Source organism: Taudactylus pleione, unplaced genomic scaffold, assembly GCF_031769625.1.
Source record: "Taudactylus pleione unplaced genomic scaffold, aTauple2 ptg000145l, whole genome shotgun sequence".
NCBI classification, from domain to species: Eukaryota; Metazoa; Chordata; class Amphibia; order Anura; family Myobatrachidae; genus Taudactylus; species Taudactylus pleione.
In genome coordinates, this window is record NW_028284547.1 from 5,466,379 (window position 1) to 5,485,045 (window position 18,667).

The 18,667-nt window shown below is 37.5% G+C and overlaps 1 protein-coding gene across 2 annotated transcripts in view; it reads right to left on the minus strand.

Annotated features, from left to right (window-relative positions):
* Positions 1-18,667, minus strand: part of LOC148522652 (uncharacterized) — a 281,599-nt gene that overhangs the window by 152,650 nt on the left and 110,282 nt on the right. The window contains exons 1-2 of one of the 2 annotated variants that reach the window (XM_088473979.1): positions 6,623-7,304; positions 1,373-1,375 (exon numbers count right to left, since the gene is read on the minus strand). In XM_088473979.1, coding sequence (XP_088330105.1) covers positions 1,373-1,375; positions 6,623-7,304 — 685 coding nt within the window. Of the gene's footprint in view, positions 1-1,372; positions 1,376-6,622; positions 7,305-18,667 lie in introns of those variants that run through there. The other variant, XM_088473978.1, reaches the window with a different exon arrangement.

Sequence of the window (18,667 nt, forward strand, 5' to 3'; positions counted from 1 at the left end):
TGGAGAATAGCAATATTAAAAAAAACACTCAACACACAGTAGAAATGTATAATTTTACTAAAACATACATGAACACACACATGTACTCACACATGCATACACACTATCTCACATACTCAGCTAGTATCCCTGAAGCCAATCTCTCCTCTTCTCCAGTAGATTATCCAATGGGGTACCTGTAAAAAAAAAATTTCATACTCACCTCCTCCTATGCATGTATCAGGTCCTCTGCACACAATCCAGGGTCTTGGAAAAAAAAAACGGAGATATCCATTCCCACGAACTTTAGTAGTGTTCTACAAGAACACTACTAACTGAATTCCAGCATTTTAGTCCAGAAATCCGGTGCGGAGTGATCACTGGCTGAGAGAAGCGAGCCTTCTGCCGCTCAGCCAATGAGCAGTTCTCACCTGTGAATTCAATGGTGAGTACTGAGCGTGCCCTTTTCAAAAATGGCGCCCCAACGCAATTTTTGAAAATTCAAAGATGGCCGCTTCGAGACAATCATGGCTCGCAATGTCATCACCCCGGCCCCTCGGCTGGCTTAAATAGAGCCATCATGCCCCGTCCATTTAGTTCATTAGCTGGGGAGCTGGAGAGAAGACCAGCTGAAGACATAAGATGCTGGGAATCCCTGGCTGGGGAGTGGCCGCGCAAAAGAGCTTAATGGCCGCCGCGCTCCAGGTGAAGATGCAGTAGAAGCCCGGGATGGGCGATGGCCATGTAAAAGAGCTTAAAGGCCATTGCCCTCCAGGTGATGGTTTGGCATACTAAATACTTTTAAAAATGGTGTCTGTTTATTTTAATATTTCTTTTGCAGGGGTACTATAGGTGCCAGCAGGCCCTTAATGCCCTGCCTGCTGCTACTTGTGGTTCACCAAGTACCAGAATGCGGGGTAGACTTGCTGGGACATGTAGTACTACTGCAAAAGACAATATTTATATTTTATTCTTCACCACACTATACACAATCAAGCCAGCACAAACCCCACAGGGGTGCCGGGGATAGCCCTGGGCTATTAGCCTGGGCCTGGGGTGCCCTGAGGAGGGATACCCCTTTATTGGGGGGCCCAACTCCCCAGGGATCCCTGGTCTGGGCTGACTAGCGGTCAGGGGTGATGCTGAAGCTGGGGGGCCCAGTGAAAGGGCTCCCCTGGCTGTGGCATCACCCCCACCCTGTGATGGAGTGCATGCTGGTTCTGGGAAATACAGGGGGAGCTCTTTGCATTTTTCCCCCTGTAATTCCAGAACCAGGACCGGCTCAGAGACCTGTGCTTGTTGCAATGCTGCTGCCGCTACACTACATGCCTACAACCGTCTCGCTCTCTGCACCTCCCAAACCAACCTCCTGTGTGGCTGTCCCCTCTTCCACCTGCTTTAGAGTACCATTTTGTTGCCCTTTCCCCTGCAGGTGGCCCGGTTTGCTCATCCAAACCCTGCTAGTTAATACATTTTAAAAAAGCTATGAATTCCATAGACAAAAAAATTTACGGTTTCATATGTCCCATTATGGCTGCTTAGACATGATCTGAAAATTCACAAAACCTATTGATTTTCTGCCACTCAAACTAAAATAAGCAATGAAATTCTGATCATTAAGCCTGATGCGTTAATAGACGTGTTCCTTGCGCAATACAGATATTGTATGCTGCAGATTCAGCAGTCTCACAGAATAAGATTGCTGTCACTCACAAAATGGTGGAGCTGCTAATTCACAAAATTGTGTGCTCATTGGAATACACACATGCAGTATATGCAACTGAGGTGAAAGCAGAAAATAGAGCTGTGCAGATGGGATAAAAGTGGTGTGGATGGGGGGCGGAGACACAGCAGCATGGATAGGTGAGACACAAATGTGTGTAGAAGAGGGAGGGTTAAGCAGTACAGAGGGGGGGTTGACAAAGCAATGCAGATGGGTGGAACATAGTGGTGTGGATGGGGGAAATAGAGTTGCATGGTTTGAGAGGATAGCAGTGTGGATGGGGATAGAGAGTGGCATGGACATGGTAAGACAGAGCAGTGCAGATGGGTGCACAGATTGGTGCGGATAATGGAATACAGACTAGCACAGATAAGAGAACACACAACAGTAGGGATTGGGGAAGACAGATTAGTGAATATGGGTAGGAAGACAGAGTAGTGCAGGTGGGGGGAGGAGACAGAGTTGCACAGTTGGGGAGACAGAGGGCTGCAAATGGATTAAGAAAGAATGCCATAGAGGAAAGTAAGACAGCTGTTTGGCTTAGGGGAAGGCAGTGGTGCAGAAGGAAACAAAGTGACACGGATGCAGGGTGGTGCATATGGAGAAAGAAAGATTGGTGCGAATGATAGAATGCAGATTACCATAGTGCGGAGACCACAAAGCACTAGGGATTGGGGAAGACAGATTGATGTGGATGGGGAGGAAGACATAGTGGTGCGGGTGCTGGGGGGAGACAGAGTTGCATGGTTGGGGACCAGAGTAGTGCAGATGGAGGAAGAAAGAGTGCCACAGATGAGAGAAAGACAGCAACATGGCTGTGGAGAAGTCACGGATGCAGGGTGCTGCGGCTGGGGAAAAACATTAGTGCGGATGAGGGAACACAGACTATCACAGTTGGGAGACCACACAGCAGTAGGGATTTGGGAATATATAGCAGCATGGAGGCATATAGGGGAAGAAAGTGTACATGCATAGACAGAGTATGATATTTTTAAAAATAAGGGAGCTGAAGGTGTATTCTAAATGAGATAAATGTATGCAGTGAGAAGGATGTTGGAAGCCAGTAAGATTGTTTTGGTGATCAAATGGGAAGATTGTGGGCACTGAGTGGGATGTGGGAGCCACATAACTGCTCAAACCTCAGTTGCATAGACTGCATGTGTGTGTTCCAATGAGCACACAATTCTGTGAATTAGCAGGTCCGTCATTTTGTGAGTGACAGCAATCTCATTCTGTGAGAGTGCTGAATCTGCCATCAGCCACAGGGTGTGATGGCATACCATATATGTATAGCACAAGGAACACGTCTATTAAGGCGTCAGCCTTAATGATTGTAATTTCATTGCTTTTGAAGTTTGAGTGGCAGAAAATCATTAGGTTTTGTGAATTTTCAGATCATGTCTAAGCTGCTTCAATGGGACATATGAAACCTTAAGGTTTATTGTCTATGGAATATATATATATATATATATATATATATAGCGTTCTGTGTCCTGAATCGTTGGTGTGGTATCATGTAAAATGATTACATAAACGTATCAGTCATTTGACAAGTCTCCTGAGTGCTGCCGTTTGCTTCCAATTGTTATCTATATATCTATATCTCTATGTACATATATAATATATATATATATATATATATATATATATACACTGTTTCCTCCAGTGTGTGTGTGTGTGTGTGCATATGTACGTGTATATATATATATATATATATATATATATATATACACATATATATATATATATATATATACGTATATACTGGAGGAAACAAGACACCTTATTTATAGTTTTATCTTACACTGTTACCCATAGAAGGAATTACAGTCCTGAGAGGAGCTGGTGAAACTTTTAAATGGATAGAAAGCTCTTTCTTCTACTAGTCCCAGTACCTGTATGAGCAGGACTGCTGTATATTACAGAGATCAGTTACAACTTCGGAAGCACAATCAACACTTGCAACAGTTCCATTGATTATGTTAATCAATTCCTTATACCTATTTGTCCCTTTCTTTACTATTTTTATGTTCTATTATTTGTCAATATGGATAATCTTACTTTTATAAAGAAATGTATAAAGTTATGTTTTAAACCAGTGCAATATTCCAGGAAAATTGCTCTTCTCTCTCTTGTTTGCTGTGTTGTACAGTATTAGGTGTCACTAGTAGCAGCGCCTTATGCCATGATAGTGGCAAATTACATTTCAAAAAGATAAATAATCATTTCAGGCAATTTTGTGGGTTTTCCCCATACATATTATTTATTACACTGTGGCAGCAGATCAACTACAGATGTTTCTATTTACCTGTCTTCAACAAGATTGATTTATATAAAACACTTGTCACAATCAGAAAATAAAAATGTCCTCACATGTAAACATATAGAAGTGATACAAGTTCTAGAGAATTTGGGGAAAAGTTTATACAATTCATTCAATTCTTATATGAATCCCCTAGTACATTTATTCTAATTAATGGTAATAAGAGCAAAAAAGTAACAATGAATATTGGCACACATCAGGGATGCCCACTCTCTCCAATTTTGTTCAATCTAGTGTTGGACTCTATGTTATGTTATTTGCAGAACTGGTCAGTCCTGAAGGGCATTGTGGCTGGATAAAGTGAGATTAAAATAATCACCTTTGCAGATGACATGTTACTGTATATACCAAATCTAAGACTTTCCCAAATACTATTGTTGCATACATTGTCATAATTTGGTAGAACATCAGGATTTTCAATAAAATTAGACAAATCAGTGGCAATGTATCTTAAGATGGGCTTTAGAAACCCAACATGAGCAGGGGACCTAACTATAAGGTGAACCTCCAAATGTATAACTAATTTAGGGGTAAAAATTCTGAAGGACCTAGGTTTATTTTATAACATGAATTTAAAGCCTGTTATAAAGAAAATGTGAAAATGAACTTCAAGGATGGAAAAATCTCCCTATTTCTTTTATGGGGCAAGTTGACCTTATCATAAAGGTATCCTTCCAGCATGTATTGTACCCAATACAGTTACTCCGAGTGATAATAAACAGAAGTGACACAGATAAGATCAATAGCTTATTTGGTAGATTTACAAGGGAAGGTAAAAAAGGAAGAATCAGCATACAGAAATTACAGCAACCTATGATAAAGGGAGGAATGAATCTTCCAAATTTGGAATGGTATAGCCTCTCAGTGCAGCTGTGCTCCATTAAAGACTGGCTGCATGATAGAGATAAATATGTCCATTCCTCCTTGGAGGGCTCATTCCTTTCAAATATGTAGTTGTCAACATTTCTTCATGCTAAAAAATAAAAGGTAGACCGGGATAATCTAAAAAATCCTTTATTAATGTCCACTATAAGAACATGGTATTTGTTGAGAAGTAGAATAAAAATACACCCTACTATCTCAATACTTATTAAAGAATCCAAAATTCCAGGAGGGAGCAGCTTTATACCCTTTTGCCCAGTGGAGGAGGGAGGGGTTAAGAAGTAAAGGACAACTTGTGGACATGCAATATAAGAAACATTAATCTTATAGGCAAGTAAGAGAGGAATACAAAGTGATTATAGCTCCTAATCTAGCATTTATTCAAGGCCAACACTATGTAAAGAGGGTAATTCAAACTTTGGGTGAAAGAAATTGGAAGTCTAGATAAAACTTTATTACATAATAGCCTAGAGTGAAAAGCAATTTAATTTTATAATTCTATTATAAGAGAACTGGTTGATATTAAAGAGATCACAACTGGAATTGGCAGATGGAGGGAGAGATTTCCGTTTATGACATTGGATACGTTATATGGTGAACTAAATAAAGTAAACAAATCACTTCCATTGCTGATATTCTTGGAAATGTTTTTAAAATATGTCACAGGGTATATCTATCTTCTCCTAGAAGAAGGGAGATGGGATTATCAACTTCCTGTAAATTTACAAATTGTGGGGACTTAACCCATTATTTTTGGTACTGTCCAATAATAAGGCAATTCTGGAAAATAATACAAGGTTTTATAAATTTAAATGTCGAAAAAGATTTCCCGATGAATCCAGAGAAGGCTTTATTTATTATAATGCTAAAGGGTAATGGATATACTGTATACTGGGAAATCGGAAAATACTTTTAGCAATTTCAGCAGCTGCAAAAATAAAATCAATTTTGCAGACATGAGTTCAGCCACTGAGTCCCCCAATGTCTCTGTTCTAGATAAGCTCTACTATCTTTCGTATGGACTGGGTAGAGGCACAGTCCAGAAGGAAAGAAACTCTGGAAAGTATTTTTTAAAATCTCTGGAGGATATTTAAAAAAATTAGCTATGCTAATCCAAAAGAAAATTAGAGAATGCTTTGCTGTGATTGGATGAAATGTACTGGGGATTATGTAAAATCAAATTGGGACAAAAAAGGGCTATGTTGAGAATAGTGAAAACTCTCCAACCTGAAAAATGTTATGTAGATAATATTAAATTAAACTAAGATTATAAATTGTAACTGTGATTTTGTTATAACTGCAAAAAAAATGAATGACAAATGCTTAATGGTTGTATGTGGAAAAATATGTGCAATAAAAATAATAAAAAAATATGCATACATGGATTTACTAAAATCATGCAACATCTTTACAAATATAACTGTGTGTGCTCATTTAAGGATAGCAAGGCATAGACAACTGTGAAAACAGAAGGAATTGCATTAACACTATTTATTGTATGTATGTTTCTATATTTACATGTTTGTATTAAATGGAATTATTTTGTATGCTTGTTCTATAAATGCAGACAAACATATAAACAGGAAGTGATACAAGTTATCATGAAACACATGATATATTCAGACCATTATAGTAACTCATTGTTTGATTAATAAGTATTATCTTTCTAGTAAATCCTTTGCTAACTTCTTATCATATATAGGGGTTATCTCTACTGTGAGTCCTTTGGTGTCTAAGAAGAGATGTCTGTTGTGTAAAACACTTGCTGCATTCAGAGCATTTATATGGCTTCTCTCCTGTGTGAATCCTCTGATGTATAACAAGATGTTTTTTATTGGTAAAATATTTGCTACATTCAGAGCATTTAAACGGCTTCTCACCTGTGTGAATCCTCAGATGTATAACAAGCTCATGCTTGGTGGTAAAATACTTGCTGCATTCAGAGCATTTATATGGCTTCTCTCCTGTATGAATCCTCTGATGTGTAACAAAATTTGACTTAGTGCTAAAACACTTGCTGCATTCTGAGCATTTATATGGTTTATCTCCTCTGTGACTCCTCTGATGTCTAAGAAGATTTGATTGTTGTGTAAAACACTTGATACATTCAGAGCATGTAAATGGCTTCTCTCGTGTATGAATCCTCTGATGTGTAAGAAGAGATGACTTTTGGGAAAAGCATTGGCTGCATTCAGAACATGTAAATGGTTTCTCTCCTGTGTGAATCCTCCGATGTCTGAGAAGCTCTGATTTACATGTAAAGCTTTTGTCACACTCAGAGCACAGATGCAGTTTCTCCCCTGTGTGAATCCTCTGATGTCTGAGAAGCAGTGATTTATATGTAAAGCCTTTGTCACACTCAGAGCACAGATGCGGTTTCTCTCCTGTGAGACTCATCGTGTATTAGATAAGAAATTAGCTGTAAATGTTTTTGCTATTCAGAAAATGAAAGTAGATTTTTTGAATCCTCCAGTAGAAAACAAAATGTTTTTATTTTGCTTGATCAGAGAAAAAGTCACTTTCCACAACGTCTTCTTATATTTTTAGTGGGAATCCTGCTCCTTATATGTCCTATAAGGAAAAAAATTTTTTTAAAGAGCACAAAATTGACTAGATTGCATCTACTTTTAGAATAATAGAGTTTTATTATATTAGGAAAATGATATATATTTAAATAAACATAAGAAATATGACCCTGTCATTTAAAATTATTATTTTCAAATTGCTGAATCCTCATTTCCAGCACATATACCTCTCCCCTCCTGCAGAAGATATATACTTGATATAGTACACGCAGTCTATTAATGTTTCCATAATGATTGTATAATCCTCATACTGTGACCTCAGAATGTGCAGATTATACATTACTCACCCCCAGCACTGACCATAGATGGGTGACACATGCTACCGATCCTGTCACACCTACAGTCAGCTGATGCACCAGGATGCTGCCATTATCTCTGCACACACCATGGGAATGTATATATAAAGGCTATTTAGGTGATGACTCCATCATAGTATATTACATATTACTGTGTGCATCAGGTTAGTTTATACAAATTGATATTAGCTGGCAGCTCCAACAAAGTATCTTGCATATTACTTTGTATATCAGGTTAGTATATCAGGTTAGTATATATAAATGGGTATCTAGGTGGCAGCTCCATCTCACAGTCACTTATCTTAGTGTGATGTGTGCAGAGGAATCAGTGATCATTGTTGTATGAGACACCAGGTTTTTAAAAGGTTAATAAAATTATTAATGTTAAAGACATAGTTAGGTTTGATGTAAGGGCCTAGGGTATATCCCAAAAGCTGAGAAAACTGTGCTAAACAAATTAGATGTAATAGTTTGTATCATGAAACAAATATGCATGTGTCAGGCAGCATATGTGCATTTGTATAAGACTGAGGGGCAGATTCAATTTGACACAAGGTTTAACCCCTGAATCTGAGATGCTGCCTCAGGTGAGCAAAGATAATTCTTTGATAGATGCACCCTCTGTGGATTAAGGAACAGGGAATCCCATAGATTCAAACACTCAATACTAAGTCTATGGGTTACCACATGCTACCTGTGGGTTTCTCACACTGGTAAATTGACAACTAATCATGGGAATAACTACCATAGGTGCAAAGGGTGCAGCTGATTTGGGGTTCAGAGCTGCGGGGGGCCCATATTCCTTGTCAAAAGTCACAAGTGTTATACACATCTTTCACCATTGGGTGGTACATAGGAGCCTTTACAAACTTTTTGTATAGGGTCTTCAAATACGTAATTATGCCCCTGCAACTAATATAATAGCTCTGTGCATTAAACCCAGATATTTATTAACATTAAATAATTATTGTTAATAAAATATGCCTATGATTGTAACATAACTATATATAAAAGTAAAAAAAAAATATAGAGTATCTTGATGCACTGAGCAATACGTAATATATAATTTTGGAGCTGATACCTAGACACTCCTTTATATATACAAAACTAATGCAGAGAGTAATATATAAGATACTGTGATGTAGCTGTCACCTACTGTATATACCCCATTATATATACTAACCTGATGCACAGAGTAATATCTAAGATACTATGATGGAGCAGCCACCTAGATACCCCTTTATATATACTAGCCTAATGCACAGAGTAATATCTAAATACAATGATGGTGCTGCCTCCTAGATAACCCTTTACATATACTAACCTGATGCACAGAGTAGTTTGTCAGATACTATGATAGAGCAGCCACCTAGATATCCCTTTATATATACTAACATGATGTACAGAGTAATATGTAAAATACTCTGATAAGCCACCACCTAACTACCCATTTATATTTACTAACCTAATATATATATATATATATATATATATATATATATATATATGTATGATATTATGATTAACCTTTCACCTAGATACCCCTTTATATATAATAACCTGATGCATATAGTTATATGAAAGTTACTATTGAATTTTTGTTATACTAATAAAAATTAAAAAATATTTGAATAGTTCTGGATGTAGTTAAAAATAAACACTATAGATTTTAGACACAAGGAAACACTCTATTTGTGGAGTATTTAGACAATTCACAAAATGATACAATAGTACATAGATGTAGACCACAATATATCAATATATCAATATATTCTTATGTATAATATAATTACCTTACTCTGGAGATTATTCCATCTGTCTCTTTCATGTGCTTCTATATGTCCAGCTATCGAATCAGCAACTAAACTAGTAACTTTTCCACCAGAAATTAGTGTCCTGACACAGACTATTTATAGTCATTCCTCCCCCATTTCACTCCATAGTTCCCAGGATGAACAGAATTAATTTATACACTGAGAGATGAAGTATAAACAAAGCAGCTTCCCGTGCCTAGCTTGTCTTGTAAATGGGGTGTAAATATTCCTAAAGTCACTTACTACAATGGGGAATTTTAATTACACCTTTGCAGGTGTAACACCTTGTATTCTTATTAGATTACAGCAGACACTGGCATCCTGTTATGTCACTAAAGGTTCCTTTTGTTAAGAAGTCACCTATTGTCTGGGCAGAGATTCAGCAGAAAGACCTTTTCTATGTATCAGCAGGAACCTCACAATGATTATGTACATAATAAGATCAATAGACATATGGATAGTAAAAGTCAATGTTTGTTAAAATCTGAATTAAATTACATTTCTCCTGATGTCAGACGTTGTGATATAAAGGTTTAATTGAGTTTCTTAGACATATATAAATAGCTCAGTTGATTACTTTGTATGAATTTATTTTTAAAAGGAGAATTTTAATTAAATTTTTTATCATAATGTTTTGCTTGTTAATGCCTAAGGCCAATTACTGGTGCTATCAGAGGGTATTGGTGCAACACCATAATTTTTTGATGTATAAGTTATAATATGTCAAGAACAGCTTAAATCAACCCAGATATAGGACAGTCCATTATTATTTTAAGAATTTAAGGTCATATAATCTGGGAAATTGCCACCACTTTAAAAGTTTCACCAAGAACAGGTGCAAACACCATACAGCGCTATGATGTAACAGGCTCCCATAAGGATGAAAGACAGAGGATACATTTATTATAGTCACTGCCATCAGTAATTACCTATTTATAGCACCTTAGACTAGAGGCCAAATTAATGATAAAATTAGTTCTAGCAGCAGACACATCTCACCATTTACTTTCCAGAAGAGACATAAATCAGGTCTTTATTGTAGAATTGCTGCAAAGTAAACACTACTATAAGAGAGAAATAAGAAGTCTCTTCCTTGGGCCAAGGGATACAGGCTGTGGTCATAAGTCCATTTCTAATTGTATATTTCTGATACCACCTGCCATACAGTGCCACTGCCGCTGGTGAAACTAATGTTAGCTATTTTCTATTTAGTAACAAATCAACATTTTAACCATTAACTTTCCCTGACTACTTAAATATAGAGCTAAGACTCTCTGTGAAATTGACAAAGTGCTACTACTGGTAATAGAGATGAGATACTCCTGTTCCATAATCTGACTACATGGACTGATCCATGATTGACAACAGGAATAAAGATACTCGATAATAGAACAGGCAATCACACAGAGATACAGGGAATGGTGGAAATGTCTCCTTGCATTTCAGTCTCTGTCTGTCAAATTCATGTAAAATCAAAATGATACTATACACCCTGACTAAACAGGCTTTATATGGGGCTGAAGTTCAATCACTAATATTAGGAAAATCTTACCTGTGCTACAATCCCTACACAATTCCAGGATGTATGATCCCATTGATCCCAGGTTCCTATTTTCTACATATGCTGAAAAAGTGATTGATCTGGTAACAAGGGATCATCTGTTAGAGTCATTCCGCCGCTTTCGCCTACCCCCACTCTTTATTAAAATTTTAACCTCTCTATATTCTTCCCTATTATTGAAGCCCTCCCTAATAAATATTTATCACCACCTTTCTATATTTCAAGAGAGACACGACAGGGGTGCCCCATTCCCCTGATATCATTTGCAACTGTCCGTGAGCCACTAGTGATAACACTATGTCAAAATCCCACCTTTAAAGGTTCTGCAATTATGGACCAAGAATGCAAATTGTTTTTATTTGCAGATAATATGATGCTCTTTATTTTGGATCCTGTACTCTCCATTCTTGCAAATTTAAACACATTTTTTATTTAGTTATTTTGCAGAATATCGCATTAATGTAGACAAATCTGATTTGCTTCCTATTAATGTTACCCTTTTCCTTTCCTCTCATCCTCATATAGCTTCCATAATTATTGTTACACCTTATAAGCACAAATATTTAGGTATTTATATACCAGCCCGATTGTCGTCCCTCTATAGTGTTCATTTTTCCCCACTACTGAATAAACTACAAGCTTAACTTATAATTTGGAAGGACTTTAAGCTTTTTGTTCTAGGCAGAATTACAGTGATCAAATGTATAATATTCCCAAAGCTAGCATATATTATACAAACACTACTTATTACATTGCTGAAAGCTGATATTCTTCATTACACGCATATTTTTTTTCAAATTTATCTGGCATTATCAGAAACCTAGGATGAATCATTCCTGAGCTAACCTGCCAAACACCAAAGGAGGACTTAGAGCCCCGCTTGTTGCTGCATTTGCTAAATCTGCCTTGTTTTGCTATGTGGCTGATTGGTTGCTACATACTGACCATTACACCTACCTTGCTCGAGAAGAGGCCTTGTTTTACCCATATGCTCTGGCAGCCTTGCTGCATACCCCAAAACTGCAACTTCCTTTGATTTTCCATTCTAATGTTTTATTTTGGGATACCTATATAACATGGTTTAGCATCAATTCACACTTAAAGAAAAACCCTCTTTCATCATCTTAAATTCCATTGTGGGGTAACCCGATGTTTCTTCCCTTTCTTAGTAATCCCCTCTACATATGCCAAAAGGGCATCATGATCATAAAAGACGAGTTTGACTGGGTGGAACTATTCTTTCCTTTACACAGCTACAATAAAAACATGAACTCGCTCACTGTTATTTCTTTATGTTTTTGCCAGCACATCATTATGCCCAATCATTAGATATTCCTCTGTGGGCCTCAGACACTCCAGATGTTTTATCTCAAATACTCCCTTTATGTTGTATGATTACATTTAGAATACATCATCTCTACTCTCATATCATTGATTTGAACTCAAAAGCTTGGTCCACCATTTTGCAGACATTGCACACAGAAATACTCGAATTACCTGACTTTCAGATGATCCTTGCAAATTTGGTTTGTTCTACCTAACTTTAAGCAGAACGGCTAAAAGAGATTCACCTTAGTGTATTGAATCAGACTTATATATCTGCTGCCCTTTAGAAAACACTTTTTGCCATCAGCCAATGGAAATTGTATCAAATGTAACCACTCAAATGCCTCTCTATCCCCATAACCTCTGCTACTGTGTAAAAGTTGTTAGGTTTTGGAACAAACTCTTATATTTGTCCTATAAGGAAAAAAATAACATTTTAAAAGCCTAAAATTTACTGGGTTACATCTAATTTTTAGAGGTACAGATTTATAATATAAAAGGAAATTGATATATATTTAAAAAAAAAACAAATAACACCCAGTCATAGAAAATTATTGTAACATTTTGTCAAATTGCTATATTCTCATTTCCAGTCAGATGTGCAGTACAGAGACCTCTACATTCCTGCAGCAGATAAATACTTGATATAAAATACACAGTCTATTATTGTTTCCATAAACATAATAAAATCCACGTAGTGTGACCTCACAATGTGCGGATTATACATTACTCACCCCCTGCACTGACCATAGATGGGTAACACATGCTACCGATCCTGTCACACCTACTGTCAGCTGATGCACCAGGATGCCGCCAATATCTCTGCACACACCATGGGAATGGGGATAATGGGATCATCTCACAGTCACTGCTCAGTGTGATATGTGCAGAAGAATCAGTGATCATTGCTGTATTACATTAAAAGTATTTAAATGGTAAATAAGAATGTTTGTGTTAGAGACATACGTAGGTTTGGTGTAAGAGTCTAGGGTACATCACAAAAGCTGGAGAAAGCTATGGTAAACAAATCTGACTTAATAGTTTGTATTATGAAACAAATAAGCATGTGCCCAGCAGCATATGTGCAATTGTCTAAGACTGAGGGGCAGATTCAATTGGACACAAGGTTTAGCCCCTGAAACTCAGATGCTGCCTTAGGTGAGTAAAGTTAATTCTGTGTTAGATGCACCTTCTGGGGTTTAATGCACAGGGAATCCCATAGATCCAAACACTTAATACTGAGTCTATGGGTTACCACATGCTACCTGTGGGCTTCTCATACTGGAAAACTGACAACTATTCATGGGAATAATTACCATAGGTGCAAATAATGCGGCTGCTATGTATGGGGCACAGATCTGGTTAGGGCCCATCATTCTTTTCAAAGTTACATATGTTATATACTTATTTTACCATTGGGTGGTACATAGAGGTCCATACAAAATTTTGCTATCTGGCCTTTAAATACCTAGTTAGGCCCCTGCAACTAATTGAAAAGCTCTGGGCATTAAATTCAAAGCTTTATCCACATGAAAAAAATTGTGGGTAATTGAATATGCCTATGATTGTATCAGAACTATATAGAAAAAGTAAAAAAATATATACTAACCTCATGTACAGATTATTATGTAAGATACTATGTTGGAGCTGCCACCAAAACACCCCTTTATATATATACTAACCTGAGGTACTTAGTAATATATAAGATACAATGTTGGAGCTGCCAACTAAATACCCATTTTTATACTAACATGATGCACAGAGTAATATGTAATATATTATGATGGAGCTGTCACCTAGATACCCCTTTATATATACTAACCTGATATACAAAGTAATATGTAAGATAATTTGTTGGAACTGCCAGATAATATAAATGTATGTATACTAACCTAAGGCACACAGTAATATGTAATATTATATGATGGAGCTTCCACCTTGATTCCTCTTCATATATACTATCCTGATATACAGAGTAATATGTAAGATACTATCATGGACCTGCCACCTGGATACCCCTTTAGATATACTAACCTGATATACAGAGTAATATGTTAGATACTTTGTTGGAACTGCCAACTAGATATTCCTTTTTAAATACTAAAATGATAAATAGAATAATATGTCATATTCTATGATGAAACTGCCACCTAGATTACCATTTATATATACTAAACCAATGAACAGAGTGATATGTAATATTATATGATGAAGCTGCAACCTAGATACCCCTTTATATAGACTAAACTGATACACAGAGTAATATGTAAGATACTTTTTTGGAGCTGCCAGCTAATATCAATTTATGTAACTAACCTGATGCACACAGTATTATGTAATATACTATGATGGAGTGATCACCTAGATTGCCTTTATATATACTAATGGAATACACAAAAAGGACTCTTTAACCTGACACCTGTGTCAGCAGCTCTAGACCTTTAAAATGGGCACACACTAATCCCAAAAAGACAACTTTAAAACATAAACAAGAAAAGGTCTACAAGCGCTGACTGGTGGTATATGAATGGTTATGGTATCGTCCTATGTACAATAAATCTGGTTCTCTATGGTCCTATATCTCCAGACAATTGGATTTGAACTTACCTTCAAGTTCTGTCCCGAATATGCACACAAGGGTATCTTTAGAGGTATATCTCAGGTAAATTCAACAGTCACAGACATCAGGCCCTCATGGAAAGAAAAAACTTACATTCAATTGCAGTCTTGCATGCACATCACAGTATCTTTAAACTTCAGGGATGCAGGAATATCCTCACAAAGGTAATTTATTCATAACAGCAACACTCGGTAAATCACAGAAATATGTATATAAGAAAACAGGAATAACAAATCCAGATACGGACTTAGCCGATATCAATCTTAGTGGAAAAGGAGATACTGTCTGCCTGCTGATTTAAAAAAGCCGATCCCGATCCTTCCGTGCTGCAGACAACTGCCGGTGGTATTAGCAGCTTGCCGGTGCACTCCCTCCAGTCGGTACTCCTCTCCTGAACGTCCGGTGATGTGGCTTCTACGCGTTTAGGAGACTCCTTGTCTCCTTTGTCAAGAACTTCTTCTTACAGGGGTAATCCGTTATATACAGTCCACACGGTGGCACTCTGGATGCATAAATAGGAACAACAGTCTGCTTCTGATATGCAATGTTTCAGTGCATTTAATGGTACTTAAAAGCACTTACTTTGCTTGAAAAAAGTGTGATTAAATGCACTGAAATGTTGCATATCAGAAGCAGACTGTTGTTCTAATTTATGCGTCCGGAGTACTGCCGTGTCGATTGCATATATATATATATATATATAATCCAGTGGGTCCGGCTCTCCCAGTATAGTAAATAATCTGGTTCCGTTACCCCTGTGGTAATAAAATCTATACAGTCAGGGGACGCGGCACTCAAGAACAATGAATGTGGTATTTAATACATATAGATAATATGTATTAAATAAATATCTATATGTATTAAATAATGCATTTAGTGTTCTCGAGTGCCGCGTCCCCTGGCTGTTTATATATATATATATATATATAAATATATATATATATATATAAAATATATATATACTGTATATATGTATATATATATATATATATATATATATGTGTTTATATACATAGTAAGTGTCAAGTGTTTGAAATCTGAAAAAAAAATGCTATCATGAACTCATGAACTTAAAGACATTGTAATATTGAGGCCTAATATGAGTTTCTTTGACATATATAAATATTGTAGTTAATGACCATGGCCCTCATTCAGAGCCACTCGCTATTTGCGGTCGTTCGTTCTAAAACAAGGGGTGGCTATTCAAATGAACCGTTCGCTGTTTGCGGTCTGTTCACGCCTCTAGGTCTGAACGAGCTAACAAAACTTGCGTTTGTTGTTTGGAAAAATACGCCCCCTGGCCGCTCGCATCCTACGTCATGTCCGCTATTTATTAGATTAATCGAGTACATCGTCCAGCGTATGAACTGCTCGCTATTCTTGTGGTTGGTTTTTGCTACCACAATTTTGCGAGCAGTTCTGGCTATAAAATAACCCAGTGACGTGGTCAATGACGCTGCTGTTTTAAATATGCACACCCATAAAATGCCCGTTTTGACCTTTAAGCACGCCTGCGATCGAATCTCCACTCCCCGTTTTCAAGCACCTTCCCCTGTTACCACCCACATACGCCTCATTCTGTCACTCAAAATAGCAGGCAATCGCTATTTTGCGAGCACACGATTTTCGGCCGTACTGAGTGGTTCGCGCATGCGTATTTCGATCCGTATGCATGCGCAGTTGGGCAAACATCGCTCGAAGCGAACGAGCAGCCACTTGCGTCCGGCTCTGAATCAGGGCCCATGTGTGAATTTATTTTTAAAAAGAGAATTTTAATTTAATTTATTTTGAAATTCCTCCCAACAAGTAATTTTCATTTAGAACTTGAGTAAAAGTTAGTGGTGGTAAATAGTTATGTTTTTCATGATTTTAAAGACCTTGTAATACATAGGCTTAATATGAGTTTCTTAGACATTAATATTATTATTATTATTATTATTATTATTATTTTTATTATTATTATCATTCATTTATATAGTGCCACAAGTGTTCTGCAGTGCCTTACAAAGTACATAAAGAAATAGGTTGATTTACAGTGACTTACAGTACAGTACAATACAGGACATGGATAATATACATTGCTACATTCACAACCATACCACCCAGATAAGCAACAATGCAAAGCAACCAAGTGTTAGGTGCCCCAGTAGAGAGTAAGAAGTAGATGAAGGCCCTGCTCATAGGAGCTTACAATCTAAATGGGATATATAAATAGTGTTGTTGATGCATAGATTTGTTTTTAAAATAATTTGAATGTAATTTGTTTTCAAATGCATTTCAAAAAGAACTTGAGTAAAAGTTAGAGGTAGTAGATATTAATTCACAATGAGTCTATAATCATGTTTTTGTTAATGTCTTAAGCCAATCACTAGTGCCATTAGAGTGTTTTGGTGCAAAACCATAATATCTTGATGTAAGTTTCAAAATATGTCAAGAGCAGCTCAAAATAGCCCAGATATAGGAGAGTACATCATTATTTTAAGAATGTATGGACATACAATCTAGGAAATTGCAACAAGTTTGAAAGTTTCACTAAGTGCAGGTGCAAACACCATATAGCGCTATGAATTAATAATCTCCCTTGAGGATGAAAGACAGAGGATACATTTATTATAGCCACTGCCCTCAAAAATCACCTATTAATAGTACCACAGACTAGAGGCCAAATTAATGATAAATTGAGTTATAGCAGCAGAAACATCTCACTATCTACTATTCAGAAGATACCAAAATCTGGTCTCTATTGTAGAATTGCTGCAAATAAAAAAATAATATAGGAGATAAATAAGAAGACTCTTGCTTGGGCAAAGGAACACAGGCTATGGTCATCAGTCCATTTCCATTTCACATTTCTGATTCCATTTGACATATTGACACCTGTCAGTAGGTATGATGGGCTAGCTGGCAACTTTTAGCCTGGGGGGCAAATGCATGCAGGTGGGTGCTACGGCACCCCCCTCTCAAGTGTTCCAGGGAGGAGGCGGGTCCATATGGAATTAATGTACAGTAAAAATAAAGAATAGGTGCACCCCCTGTAGTGGTGCCCATATGCAGTGCCCCCTGTGCCCCAGGAGAGGACCCCGTATGCAGGCCTCCAGTAGTGCCCCCAGTAGTGATACCCCTATGCAGTACCCCTTATAAAGAGCCCCCAGTAGTGGTCCCCCCTTTGCAGTGCCCCTTGTTCCCCCACTAGTAAGCCCATTATATACTGCCCCCAGTAGTAGTCCCCCCTTTAGTGCCCCCAGTAGTAGTCCCCCCCCTTGTAGTGCCCCCAGTAGTAGTCCCACCCTAGTAGTGCTCTCCCCCTTGTAGTGCTCCATGTAGTGCTCTCCCCTTTGTAGTGCCCCCAGTAGTGCTCTCCCCCTTGTAGTGCCCCCAGTAGAAGTCTCCCCCCTTTTAGTGCCACCAGTAGTGCCTGCAACCCCAGTAGACACACATAATTAAAAAACAAAAAACACTTACCTAAATCACCGTTCCCACTACCACCATACGCTCCTCCATTTGTCCTTCCAGGCCGGGCCACTCTGCATTATGGGAGAGACATCATGACGTCTCTCC